The 13,874-nt window shown below is 48.2% G+C and overlaps 1 protein-coding gene across 1 annotated transcript; it reads right to left on the reverse strand.

Moving 5' to 3' along the window:
• Nucleotides 1-4,894: 4,894 nt before the first annotated feature.
• OTP (orthopedia homeobox) lies at nucleotides 4,895-10,689 on the reverse strand. Its single transcript, XM_030467774.1, has 3 exons — nucleotides 10,653-10,689; nucleotides 9,285-9,694; nucleotides 4,895-5,425 (listed from the first exon to the last, which is right to left on the reverse strand). The coding sequence occupies exons 1-3, from the start codon at nucleotides 10,687-10,689 to the stop codon at nucleotides 4,895-4,897; spliced, it is 978 nt and encodes a 325-aa protein (XP_030323634.1).
• Between the last annotated feature and the right edge of the window lie 3,185 nt (nucleotides 10,690-13,874).

Here is a 13,874-nt window from a genome sequence, read left to right on the forward strand (position 1 = left end):
CTGCTATTCTCACTATTCTTGTCATGATGAGGTGAAAAACAAAAACTGCTGTCCCTACTCCCCCTGTCCGCCACCACCTCTATTTTCCTCTGAGAGCTGCATCACTGACTATGGTGGTGATCTGTTTGTGGTGTTTAAAAGGAGCCTCTGGGTCTTAAGTCTTTCAGAGCAAATTCTGCTTCTCTGAGTTAAGCCATGGCTGTCAGCTCTCTTGACCAGAGATTTTGGGGTACAGTCTGTGTGTTCATATGGCAAAACTGGTTCTCAGGTATCGAATCTCACCTGTGGTTGGATGAATCAATACAGGAGAAGCTGCAGTCACAGATTCGAATGTGGTCCATGGGTGCTCATTTCTTTCAGAGAAGAGACTTTACAGAATGAGGAAAAGCTCTCTGGCAGAAAATCTTCAGCACCCATCCCACAAATCTTGACACATGAATCTGCTGGACTCACAGCCAAGTCAACATGGGCTCTAAAGGCTGCAGGATCAGGGCCCTTTGCTTCTTTGTCCCTTTTACACAAGCTGTAACCAGCTACCAAATAGTTGAAGCAGATCAGTGATATTGCAGGATACTAATTTCCAAGGACTAGTCTTCCTTTTTCTTTTGCTGCATTTAGTTTTTTCCTTGTGTTTACATCACACATGAGGGAAAAACTAAAATTCCTTTGTTCTCCCTCTGGTCTTTATGCTGAAAGGCTAAATAGGCCATGCTTCCCAGACCAACTGCTCTGAGCTCAGCCTTAGCAGCAGGCAGGAGGTGGTTGCCTCTGTCAGGTCTTGCTTTTTAAAAAAACTATCTTAATTCCAGCATTGAAAATGATGAGAAGTTTGCTATTAGCTCTCATATTAATGATTTAGAAAATACATGCCCAATCACTTGTGTTCCCTCAGTTCTCTCTGAACACAGCTGCAAACTGTATTAGGTGTTAGGGTGAATGGATATCTTTCAGATGAGATATTTGTACTGAATTATTAGGGTAGTCGGTATTACAAAATTACTAATAAACATTGCTTCTGGCTCAATTTAGCCTGAACTCAGTGAACCTAGCCAGTGGTGAGAAATCAAAAACTCTGAAATACCCGATGAATGAATCTAACTAATCAAGAAGCCCTGCAGGAAGTAGATGCCAGGATTAATGAGCCAGTGGTTTCACCATGCCATGCTGTTATTTCTTCACATAAATGCCCTCAGATGAGATTACCTTTGTCATGAAAAGGAGAAAAGGAAGGTTACATACTTTCAACTGACAGGTTAACTGCCATACCTCCATTACTGCAAGATACATTTTCATGTGCTAACATTTTTACTCTGAAAAATGAAAATTTAAAGACCACAACACAAATTAAACCACATTTTCATTTCTAGAAGCAGGGATCACTGCTGCTAATACAATAATATAATCCACGCTGCAGTGTTATCCGATCCCTTGCTTTGCACAAACTTTCTTCCCATGTTAGTAATTGCTCAGCAAATGTAATCTCAGCAGTGGGCAGGAGCAGACTCTGCCTTCCAGGGGGATTTGAGAGGAGGAAAAAAGGAGAGAGGCAGTGTCCAAGCATTTCATCAAGAGAGCAAATGAAGGGTTCAGTGACATTATTGTTATGTATATTCCTTAAACATTAGGGGTGATGTTGTGTTCTGGGGGAAGTAAACCTGCACGGATATGTGCCAATATGGAAACCAATCCGTGTATACAGATGTAAAAGCCAATTCTGTTTACACACTGGGTGGAATTGCTCAATGCCAAAACACACCTTAAGATAAGCAAATAAATCCAGCTTGTAACAGCCTTGGTGCCTGGTTTCAGCTACTTAGCCAGTAATAGGCTAATTGTTATTCAGTATAAATATTCCTTCTCAATTTGTACAGCATTCACTCATTTATTCTGACACTTTATTTGAATGAAGCAAAGTTCTCCCTGCAGTTAGGAACAACTAGTCAGTGCTGTTTAATTTTTGTCTTTTAAGATCAGTACAAGCAAGATTTTGTAACAAAATCATTCACATACAACATGTGTGAGTGAAGCCTGCAGTCTCCTTCCTTTCGTCCATGTTAAATACATAACAGCATCAGCTTAGATGTTTCATGTTGCAAAGCTACAACTGCTGATAAGGGTATGCTTCAAAAATCTCCGAGACTCAGAAGCACGGAGATCTATTGCCATGGAAACAAATGTTGTACCAAAGTTGGGTAGGATCAAAAAGCTTTGCTCTTAATGAAGACAAGAGTTGCATTAGAATATAGAGGAAATGATGGATGATTTAGTAGAGAGAATTCAGCCAAAGGACCTTTATAAGACCACTGCCACAGAGTTGCAGCATTTGGTGTCAAGAGTTGGATCATACAGGTTGCTTTTCAAGCCCCTGCCCCGAGCCAGAAAGAGTACTTTTCTCTACCAATAAAAGCACATATTTTAAAAAAATCTTCCATACCACACTTTAAAACATTCCTACATCATAAAGCTGTCTTGCTTATAGTATTATAAAGCAGCTTTAAATATTACATGCTTGTAAACAACCCTCCATACATTTGGAAGAAGCAGGGTGAGATTTGCACTCCTCTGCACTAAGTGGAGATCTGCTTTTCCTTCCAGTGCATGGGGAAGGGACTGCTGTGGGACTGGGAGGACCACAGGATATCTGATCAGGGCCACCACTCCTCTTTGCCCATGCAGGAGCATCCATGGGATAAGGACTCTGGGGTCACACTGACCCACCCTGCTCTGTACACACCCTATGCACTCACATCATTGACAGCTGATATAAACTGATCAAAAATGTCAAATTCAGAGCTAAGCCTCTGTGCAGAATGGCTCCTGTTTGGCCCCAAGTAACAAAAGGGTTTTGTTTGGGGAGTAACAAAAGGGTTGTAGGAGGGACAGGACACAGCGTCCTCTTACCCCAGGCATTGTCATGGTGTGGATCATGGTAAGGCTCATGCCTTGCCTGGCCTACCTCAGGATGAGCATACTGGGCTATTTTGTTACCTGCTGGAGCTGACACCTGCAGAAGGGTGCAGGTGCTTCCTCAGGTGACCCTCAGTGGACTGACTCACAGCCTGGATATTATCGCTAATAATTTATTCTGCTTTTATTTCTCTTTTAGATCAAATATGCATACGTAATATTCACTATGGAGGAGGCAAGGACCCTTTTGTGGGTGCCTATAGAGCTGGGCACTCTCAGGTGTGCAATTAAGAAGTGTGTAATTGATGTACAAGAAGAGATCTCAGTACATTGCATTAAAAAAATGGAAGAAGGGGGAGGAAGGAAAAAGAAACCCAAACCAGGCTGTACGATGTTTCTAAAGTCCTACACTTTTTTTTTTTTCCCCCCGTTTCGAAGTTTGTACTGGAGAAAACCAGTTTTCTCTTCCCTGCCTGCAGCCGCGCATTGCTTTCCGCGCCGGCAGAGAGGTCTGCGGCCAGGATCTCCTCTGGCTCCGGCTGTAGTTCCGAGCCCCGAACCCCGCACCGGTCTTGCCCACCCGACCCCCTCCCTCCCCGGTCCCGGCTGCTCTGCTGCTTCCAGCTCTCGACTCCCGTGTTACTTCACCGTGGAACTTCTCCCCTTGCAATGTAAAAGCAAACCACGCAGAAAGATTAACAAAAGTTTATTAATAATGAAGTATTAAAATTGTGATAAATGAAAGGCTTCAATGCAAAATTCAAGCAAGCAAACTATCCCCAAACTTTTGACAAAGGACTTAGTGAATCCTACAGAAGGAAGTCCTGTCTTTTGTTTTTTGTTTTTGCCTGCAGTTCAAGACACCTCTCATATCTCACACGCCACATCAAAATTCATAATTATTCATATCACATACTTAAAATGATATTATTTATCCATTCACATTAACTTGATATAAACGTGTCCGGAAAAGTCAAGTAATATGCTTTATATTAGCTCAAACATTTATTAAGAAACCCAAAATGCAATAAATAAGCACAGACAATAAGTTAAAACATATCACGAATCGACCAGTATGTAACAAGAATGCTTTATCTACACAAAACATCCTATTTCACATTGTTTTTTCATTCCTCCAGCGGCCCTGCCCTGCGGCGGGGTGACCGGCACATGCAGGCGGGCGGGCCGCGGGGCCGGGCCGGACCGGGCCGGGCCGGACAGGGTGGGGGCGGTGGCGGCGCCTCCGCCGGAGGCAGCGGAGTGTGCAGGAGGGACAATAGCAGCAGGAACTTGTAAATAAATGCGTAAATAAAGCTGGGGCGGATCGGTAACTCAACTGTCATGAAATCAAGGATTCGAAAAGGGAACTGCTCTTGCTCCATTTAATTTTTTTTTTTTTGCCTTTCCTCACTTGTTTTACAAGAAGAAACTAAATATTTTCCCCATGTCTCTTACTTGTAAAAGCTTTATCAAAATGGATTTGATTCTCTCTGGGATCTCCGTGCCGCTCCGCAAAGCCGCCCTGCCGGCCCCCCGACGGCTTCCTCGCAGAGGAGGGGGCCGGCGGCAGATCGCTATTCTTAAATAAAACAGAAAATTAAGAAAAAACCTAACCGCATTTCTTTGCAAAGCCGCCCCGGCGGCCGCCGGGGGGGGTGGGTTTCGGCGAGGGTGGGAGGCAGGGCCGGGCCCGGAGAGGGTGGGGAGGGGCCGGTATTGCCGCCGCCGGGAGGGTTATGCCGGGATGGGGAAGGATGGGATGCGCCGGAGTTGCGCGGGGGACAGGAAGGCTGAGCTGGGGGTGGGGGTTTTTCTCGGCCCACAAACCAGTCAGATGGCGTCTGATTTCAGACCCTGAGTCGACTCCCTGCTAAGTCAGGTGTGGGAAGGTGGGGGGCCGGGGCGGGGCGGGCCGGGCGAGCGGGTGAGGCGGGGGCGCGGGGTGAGGCGACGGCGGCGGCGTTGGCTCGGGGCGAGGTGGCGGCCATTAGGTGAAGCTCATCGAGACTGTGTGCTCTAGTGCTTTGCGGCGGAGAGAGGCGATGCTGGTTCCCCGCCACACGTCGCTGCTGTCCGGGGAGCTGCAGAGCTGGGGCGAGCCCGTTACGTTGCTGGGCCCGGGCAGGGAGGCGGGCACCATGCCGGGGAAAGCGGGCTGGTAGAGGTGGGACTGCAGCCCGGCGCCGTTGGAGCCCGCCAGGCTGTTGGAGAGGCCCATGGAGTTGGGCGGCGGCCCAGCCGCCAGGCTGCACTGCGAGAGGGACTGCGCCATAGCCTGCTGCCGGCCCAGCGCCGGCGGCAGCGGCAGCTGCGAGACGCCCGGCATGGCGGCGGCGGCCCAACGCGTGTCGTTGGCGTGGAAGGAGCAGAGGCTGTCGCCCATGGCGGCGGCGGCTGCGGCGGCGGCCGAGGGGAACTGCGGCAGCCCCGGGGTGGGCAGCAGCGTGCCCGGGGCGCGGAAGACGTTGGTGGTCTTCTTGCGTTTCTTCCACTTGGCCCGGCGGTTCTGGAACCAAACCTGCGGGTGGCGGGCACCGACACGTAGCGTTAGCCACCGCCCGCCCGCGGCTCGCATCGAGGAGCAGCACCCTCCTCCCCCGCCCCGTCTCCTTTCCCCTTCTCCCTCCTCCTTCCCCCTGGGTCTCTGGCCCCCGGCCGCTCTCCTCATCCACTGCCCTACCCGTGTCCCTGTCACGAGTTAACCTGGAACTTTGTGTAACGAAACCGGTCGATGTGTCCGTCCCGGGACGGAGCCGCCTGCGGCCTCCCTCCCACGGGAAGAGGCCTGGCTCTTCTCCCGGAGTTTCCATTAAAACAATAAACAACCAAAAAACAACAAAAAACAAACAAAAAAACAAACAAAAAAAAACACAAAACAAAACAAAACAAAACAAAAACCAGTAACACGAACGAAAAATAAACGAGCAGGCCATGGGTCTTGACTTTGCGTGGAGCCGCTCCTGAGCCGTCATCTAAGCGGGACGCGGAGCTTTGCCCAGCTCAGCCCACCCACGCCCGGCGCCGCACAGGTCCCGGGGAGGGAAACCCTCCCGACAGACGGCCTCACTGCTTTGCTTTGCTTTGTTTTGTTTTGTTTTTAAAAAGAGCAACAAAGGTGCTTTAGGTAAGCGGTTGCTCGACATGCAGGTAGGGATGACTGTCGGGCTTGGGCCGCTGCCGCCGCGAGCAGCGGGAGCGAAAAACCGGATCCACCTGAAATCCAGACGAGGCAGCGCCCGGACCTGCTGAAGTCCGCGGTGTGTCCTGCTACATACCCAGTCTCAGTAACACGGGCGCCCATTAGCGGGAATGAACAGCCGTTAAGGAACTAGATGTTATATGAATAATCAAAAAATAGCCTTCGATTATGTTTTAGGGTTAATAGTTAAATTGCGGCTACAAATCTTTTTATGTTTCATGGTTTACTGGGGTTATAAGGAATCTCCATCAGGTCTGATCGCCTCAGCTCATACCTGCGCTGCATATGCTTTTAAAATAGAATGTTTCCAGTTGAAAACTAGTGCATGACAGATTAAAAAGCAAGGAAAACCTTAGGGAGATTTTGAGAATGCATACATGACAACTCTAGAAATCTATTAAACACGGGCGTTTGGTAACTTTGGGCTCCTTTTAAAATGCAACTAGCCCCTGAAAATTATTAATACAACAGTGAGAATCTAATGGAGGTTGGAATCTAAAAAGCTGCCATGATGATGTCTGCTGTTACAGTAATATAGACATACTGTAAATGTATTTTAAAATATATAGTCCATTTAATTCCCCAGCTATAAATGGGGGTTAAAGAGAGAGAGGAGGGGAGAGAATACCACTTTGGGTTTTCTTTTTTTTTTTTTTCTTTCTTTTTTTTTTTTTTTCCAGAAGCTGAAGCCTTATGAAGATCTCATTGGAATCCAGCAGATGATTAATGTGAAGATTTGGTAGGAAATCTGGAGAGCTGTATTAAAGCTCAGATCTCAGGTTCATTTCGATCAGCCAGCCGTGAACTCTGGGCCGAATTCATTACACTTTAATAGTGCTGGGAGAGGAAGAAAATGCAATTTCTCATTCCATTAGAAAACTAGAAAATACTCTCAGCTTGTCCCCTATTAAGATGTGGCAGGTGACGGGACCATTGTGGGGGACACGGTCAATGGAATTACAGCACATTATTTTTGTTCGTATAAAATATTGAAAGGCAAGCCTGACTGTGCAGAAGTTATTTCACTGATTTGGTTTTTATGTAAATAAAATATTGAAAGTTAATTAATCCGTGCTAGAGACTAATGATTATGCTTATTATATTGCATTTGATCGCGTAATTTGCATGATTCTCGCATTGCTGCTTAATAAGCCATTCCAGGTTATAAATAATTCTGAAATTGGTTTCTAATAATGGCATGCTATAAAAAGAATGGTTTTATTACACCAGCCTGAAAAGCAGAGCAATATCAGCTGTGGAATTGGACTCCCATTTAAGCACCAGCCACTTTAATAATTATTTAAATGTATCATATACATTAAATATAGATCTAGAACGATGAAAGGTGATTTATGCTAGCATCTAAAACCCTTAAAAACATATACAGCTGCTATAAATTAACTGTTTTGGGCATTCTTTAGTCAGTGTGGAGCCCACATGCTGCAATGAAGGTCCAGGCAATCTGTTAACTATAAAGAAAACTGAAAAGTACTCATATAAGAATGTAAACCAATTACTATTTAATTTAAATTTGGTCAAGTAGCAGTGATACATCGAATTGTGAAGTAAATATATTTTACATAAATTATTTTGCCTTAGATTACATAATGTTAATCATTTTGAAGTGTTAATTAAGGTTATGTTGATCTGATTACTTTTTAAACTACAGAACATTATTGTAAGAAATATTTAAATTGCCACTCTATTAAACTGTTTTTATCAGCAGTCTCGAGCTATTAGCATTGGTAAAGATTATGCCGGGGCCATTAAAACATTTTGTCTTTCTTCCTACGAATTTCTTTGATGTGCTGTTAGAAAATAACAATTTCCATTATATATTTTATATTTTACTCCATTTACCACACTCCTAATATTGAAATTGGTATCATTAACCTTTGGGAAACCCAATAAAGTTTAATAGACCTCGGTTTCTTTTTTCATAGAGTCAGTTGCCCAATTATATTTTATTTGTGATTCTAATTTCTTTCTTAATTTAAGCTAATTATTGTTCTGTGTAGGCTGAGTCAAATTGTTCTACTTTTTAAAAACAGACGTGTGTTTTCTGTCACATTCGACAGTATGTTTTCGTTCGTAAAAACATTCAGTTCTTCTGATGTGTCTATTTAGCTGAGGAGCCTAAGCTTGCAGAGAGGGATTTTGAACACCGACTCCAGTAAAGTGCGGCGGCACTGCCGGTGCGCCGTGCTGAGCAGGGATGCACACCCCGCAAGTGCTCCCGTTGTGCAGGCGGTTTTCATTCCTCGGAAAGAACTCACTCAGAAAGTGGCTGGAATCCCCCTCTACACACAAACGCCGCATCTGAACGGTTTAGCGGCTGGATCCATCTCCCCCTTTTCCTAATTTCGTTTAGAATAATTTGATTAAATAGTTTCTTGTGTGCCTGTGTGCAAATACATATGTTTCTATGTGCATATGTATATGTATGTACTTTAGAGAACAAAGTGCACCCTAAGATGTTTAAGTTCCTTGCTGCCCCTTCTGTCCTAAGGCATTATCAAAGCCAGCACGGGGAAACTTCGACTCCAAGTACAACTGACTTTAACCCAAATGCTTTTTCACGAGCTTGTGTGCCTTCTTTCGCCCCCTCATCTCAACCTTCCCGGCGGCGGGCTCCTGGGGGAAACCCGCTCCCTGCAGAGGTGGCGTCGCTGCCGTGCCGCCGGCAGCACCCTAGACAGCGGCCCCTGATCCCTCCGGCCGCCGCAGAGCCGCCGGCAGCACCCTGGACAGCGGGCCCGCGCTCCTCTGCCGCTCGACCCAGCACCGGAGAACCGGGGCGATTCCCCACCGGTTTCGGCTCGCCTCTTAGCGCCGAGCTACAGCGAGGGCAGAGACTCGCCTCTCTCGAGCTGTGACTCCTCGAGATCTTTCCCTGCAGGGGGTTGGGCCGTGGAGAGGGGGGAAGCTCTGTCTGAGCCCCTCTCAGGACCACTGCACCGCAGGTGGGCAGGGGACAAAGGGACACCCCAAAGGGACAGCTTTGCGGAAAGGGATCCGGTTACAAGTCTGTCTGCCCAAACTGTCCGCCGTGGGGCTGACGTTTAGGGCTACCCTCTCCCACCCCGCCTGGTTTTGCCTCGCCGCCGGCCGGCCGTGCCGCCGTCGGTGCGCCCGGAGAAGGGGTCGGTGTGCACCTCGCGGAGACGGCTGCTCATACCTGCACCCGGGACTCGGTGAGGCCGATGCGCAAGGCCAGCTCTTCTCGCATGAAGATGTCCGGGTAGTGGGTCTTGGCGAAGCTCCTCTCCAGCTCGTTCAGTTGCGCCGGCGTGAAGCGAGTGCGATGCCGCTTCTGCTTCTGCTGCCCCTGCTGCTGCCCAGCCTGGCTGGGGTTCTGGCCGCCCTGCTGGCCTTGCTGCTTGTCGGGGTCTTTGGCGCTGACGGCTAAGGAGCTGGGGTTGGATCCCACTGTGGTGATATCCTCCCCCGGCAGCAGGGTGGTGCCTTCTACCGTGTCCGAGTTGGGGGCCATGTCTCCCGGGTGTCCCCCCGGATCGGAGCCCCCTACGCCCAGCCGACACTTCACCGCCTCCCGGTGTCCCAGCAGCTCGGCCGCATCCTTCATCCCTGCGGAAGCAAAGGAGCCGTGGTCACTCCCCTGACGCCGGGCGTGTATCCATCAGAGCCTCTGTCTAACGCACCTAGCTGTCGAGAGGCATACAGCCACCACCATCACCTCCCACTGCCGTGCCCCGCCGCCCCCACCCGCCATCCCGCTGGCCCCGCAGACCGGCTCGGCTCCGCGGCGCGCAGAGCCCCCGGTCCGGTGCAGCTCGGGGCCGGGGAGGGGGAGAAAACTTTACACCGAGCAGTTCCTCTTCCTGCTTAAATAACCATCTCCCTGCCGGGCCTTCCCTTGCGAGACTAAGAGAGGGGAAAGGACGGAGGGCAAGTTTTGCCGGGTTCAGCTTGTTTTTTCCAGCAGGGCTGGTAAAAGAAAGAGACGGAGAGAAAGACGTAACACTCTAGCCGCCCTGCTGCCGGGAGCTTTTCCTCCCCGAAAACTATGCAAGAACCTCGGTCACCCTGTCTGATCTTTCCCCTCACCTCCCTCGCTTCTATAAACAAACGCGTGAAGAACCATAAATAGGTTACAGATATTTCTCTTTTTTAAAGGAAAAGAAAGCGAGAGGAAAACGAACAGGCGAGCAGGAAAAGGCCACCCCGAACTCCTCCGAAAATATCATCGCTCTCATCTGTCCTAAAATAATAATAATCATCATCATAGCAATAATGTGTAGGTACGTATGTAAAAACAAGGGAGAGAGAAATTAAATGGTCCACGACTCGTTGTAGATCTACATACTCTGTAGGTCTCCCCCTCGCTCTCTTTTTTTTTATGTTAAATCAAATTAAACTTTAATACAGTACAATTACTTTTAAAGGAATTAGCCCATTTAGGTCGCATTAAGGTAAAATAAGGAACAAATTGTCAATTTCCTGCGCCGGCTTCCTCCCGGCTCTCCGCTGCCACCACCGCCGGTGCAGCCGCCGAGAGGCGGGGGGGGTGCTGGGGGAAACTCACCGAGACGGGCGTCCAGGAGGTCGGCGTGAGACAGCATCGCGCACCGCTCCAGGGCGAAAGCTGTTCCCCCCCAAATTTTAGCGGTCTTAAGTTATTTAAAATAGATATAAGATATAAGATATAGATATATATAGATCGCCTAAATGAAAGAAAATTCGGTGTGTGGTTAAAAAGGGGGTCTCTTGCATTATAATGTCCTTTAGAGAGACGGGGAGGTGCTTAACACTTCAATGAACCCGTGAGCAGCTCGGCACAGGGACCAATCAGGAGGGCAGCCTGCAAATGTCAGCGCCCGGAGCGCCCCGCTCCGCCCGCCCGCCGCCCGCCCGCCGCCCGCCCGCCGCCGCCGCCCCGGCCTCCCGCCGCCCCGGCCAGGCCCGCACCTCCGCTCGTTTACTTTGCTCCGGTCCCCTTCTCCTCCCTCCTTCCCCGTCTCCTGTTCTCTTCCAAATGCACATTTGCCACTCTCCTCCCGCTCCGGGTCACTCCTGATTTACTGTGTGGGGTTTTTTTATTGTTTGTTTGCTTGGTTTTGTTTGGTTTTGGGTGGGTTGGTTGGTCTGTTGGTTGGTTGTTTTTTTTAATGCCTCTTCGGAGCGCACCCTCGGACCCGACCCAGTTAGGCTGCCGTGGGTGGTTCGTAAAGCCAGCGCCCACGAAGGGATGTAAGTGGGAGAGCGCGAGCGGCTGCGGGACGCGACGCGGGGGCGGGCAGCGCTGGCCCCGTTCTCGGGTCGCCTCGGGGACCGGCGGAGGAGGCCGCAGCCCTGCTGTCACCCCCCCATCTAGCCATCCACCCACCCAGCCCTTACGGCTGCGGGGAGGCGAAAAATGAGAAACTTGGTCGAGTTCCCGCAGCGACCCCCGGGTCTCCCGCAGCCCTGTCCCATCCACGCTGGGTGCAGAAGCATCCCGCAGCGCGGGAAGGTGCTCCGACCACCGCGGGTCTCGGCCGCCCTCCTGGTGAGCGCTGTTTCCTTGCCGTGGTTTCAAAGCCCTCTTTTTTTCGGGTAAAGTTTCCAAGTTCAGCTCACCTACAAAATCAGTATAAAGCAGTAAATAAAGTCAAATGCTTTTTTATTTTCCTCTTGAATATGTTAAACTACTTGAACAATTTAAAGTGCTTTGCACAAGTGAAGCGAACCATTTCTAATGTTCTGATTTTTCAAAGCCAGCCAACAACAAAGTTTAGATTAGTAATATATTTCTAACCAGAGTAATTTTCAAGATCATTAGGCATTTATGTAATTAGTGCCAAATCTATAAGCTTTTATTACGATTATTAGAGTAAAATCAGTATAAATTTGTACTAATTTACTACTGTTTAGACTTGGCTGTCAAGCCAAGAGGCTCTTATTGTAAATGATAACTGAGGAAATTAAGTGCAAAATTCTGTACCATTTCTGATCCGCTCCTAAACAATCCGTTTCAATTGTATTTGTAGCAGAACATAATGCCCTTTTAAAGTTATTTGACTTGTATTTTTATTTGCAAAACAAGAAAAATACCCTCTACCCGGGCACAATGAAAACTGATATTTACTACTTCCAACTTGATTAACATTGATTTTTAATTCAAAAGTGATGCAATTAAGATTATTCATTTAGTGCAAATAAAGCTTCCACCAAAAAGGGAAAGCAGTGAAGTCTGTGTTAAATAATACAGAGCCAATGGCGCTTTTTTTTCCGCCATCCAATTGACTTACACAAAACATTGTAAATACTGCATGCGAACAGATGCAAGAGTGGTTTTCGCATCTCAGATGTGCAGGGGTTTCAGCAGCGACTCAACAAGGAGACAAAGGAACCGGCCGACCGATCTTCAAGGCAGTTTTTTCTGCTTTTTTTTTTTTTTTTTTTTTTTTTTTTTTTTCCTCCTCCCTGCTCAGGCTACATTGATTCAATTCGGCTTCCGAGAGGAGGTCGGGCTGTTGCAATGAACCTGGGTGTCCGGGAACTGCCGCTAAGAACAGGGATAGAGACCCTGAGCCGGGCCACAATTTAGCTGGAGAGACAGAGAGAAAAAAGAGGTGGAGGTGGGGTGGAAGTCTCGGGATTTTTTTTTATTATTCTTATTTTTTATTTTTTTCCTCGGTTGGGTGGGAGACGGCGGAGATGGCTCATTTGTTTCTGCTCTTTTCCTTTGAACATTACTGTCTGTGTGCACCTCCAGGGCAGGAGAGGAAGCCATGACGATTGAAAATTCTCGGGAGCCGCTCCCCGTCCCACTGCCGGGAACTGTGGCCCGCGGAAGACGCGGAGCCGCCGGCGAGGAGGCGGGCAGGGGCCGGGGCCGGTGGGAGCCACGGGGGGCGCAGCCTTTGGAGGCTGCGGTGGGTCCAGCCCTACCTAGGTCCGGAGTTAGGCGAGCGGTCAGGGGTCTGCCGGAGCGTTTGGGGTTCATTTTCCTCTGTAGCTGCTGGCAAAAATGTACGGGAGAGGCAGGTGCCCGCAGCCACCTTCTGATGACTGTGCTGCCGGCGGGGCCGCACGGCGTGCGTCTGCAGCTACTCCGTGTTGTTGCATGTTTCAGGTCGATAAATAAATGTGTAATAGTTAATGCGCAGACACATCAGAGTAATAACAATGGGATGAAATCAAAGGATTATCAATCTCTGTTAGTAACTGCTGAATAACAATGTTGCGGTGTGATTGATAGCGCGCTTCATTTTATGACTTTTCTATTGCTCTTGATTTTTATAGCAGTATAAACAAACTAAATCATTTCTTCTAAGACTTCAGAGCGCAATCGTCTTAAGGGAAGGGGGGAAATGAGAGAAGGAAGTCTGTGGAAGAGAAAAGAGCAGGCAGGGCTGACACTAAGTGTGTCAGAACGACAATGGGGCATATGTAAAATACCCTCATCACATTCCGCTTCCTGCACTCCTGTATTGTCAAGTGCCTGAATTCACCTGGGCAGCGTCAGAGATGTATTTACAAGGATTTTATTCCCCATCATCTTTCCATTTTCCCAATGTAGCCAGAAAAGTGCCAGTCAAGTCCATTCCCTGTTATAATTTACGGTATTCCCCACATAATCATAGGAACTGAAGTTCCTAACAAGGAAAGGCTTTAGTACAACGGCCCAAAATCTTCCGAGTGACACGAGTGTCTTCAGAAATCACTTCAGAGCAAAGTAAAAGGATTTTCTATGACGGATCCAGTGATTTTTCCTCAATAAATAGGTTTTAGATTGTTACACACACGTAGAACTGGAACAAAG

Source organism: Calypte anna, chromosome Z (assembly GCF_003957555.1).
Source record: "Calypte anna isolate BGI_N300 chromosome Z, bCalAnn1_v1.p, whole genome shotgun sequence".
NCBI classification, from domain to species: Eukaryota; Metazoa; Chordata; class Aves; order Apodiformes; family Trochilidae; genus Calypte; species Calypte anna.

Excerpts from the sequence above, each read along its gene's own strand:
- OTP (XM_030467774.1), bottom strand. The coding sequence starts at position 10,689 with ATGCTGTCTCACGCCGACCTCCTGGACGCCCGTCTCG. Across the intron at positions 9,695-10,652 it reads CCTCCTGGACGCCCGTCTCG|GGATGAAGGATGCGGCCGAG; the intron begins GTGAGTTTCCCC and ends TTGCTTCCGCAG. Across the intron at positions 5,426-9,284 it reads TCACCGAGTCCCGGGTGCAG|GTTTGGTTCCAGAACCGCCG; the intron begins GTATGAGCAGCC and ends CGCCACCCGCAG.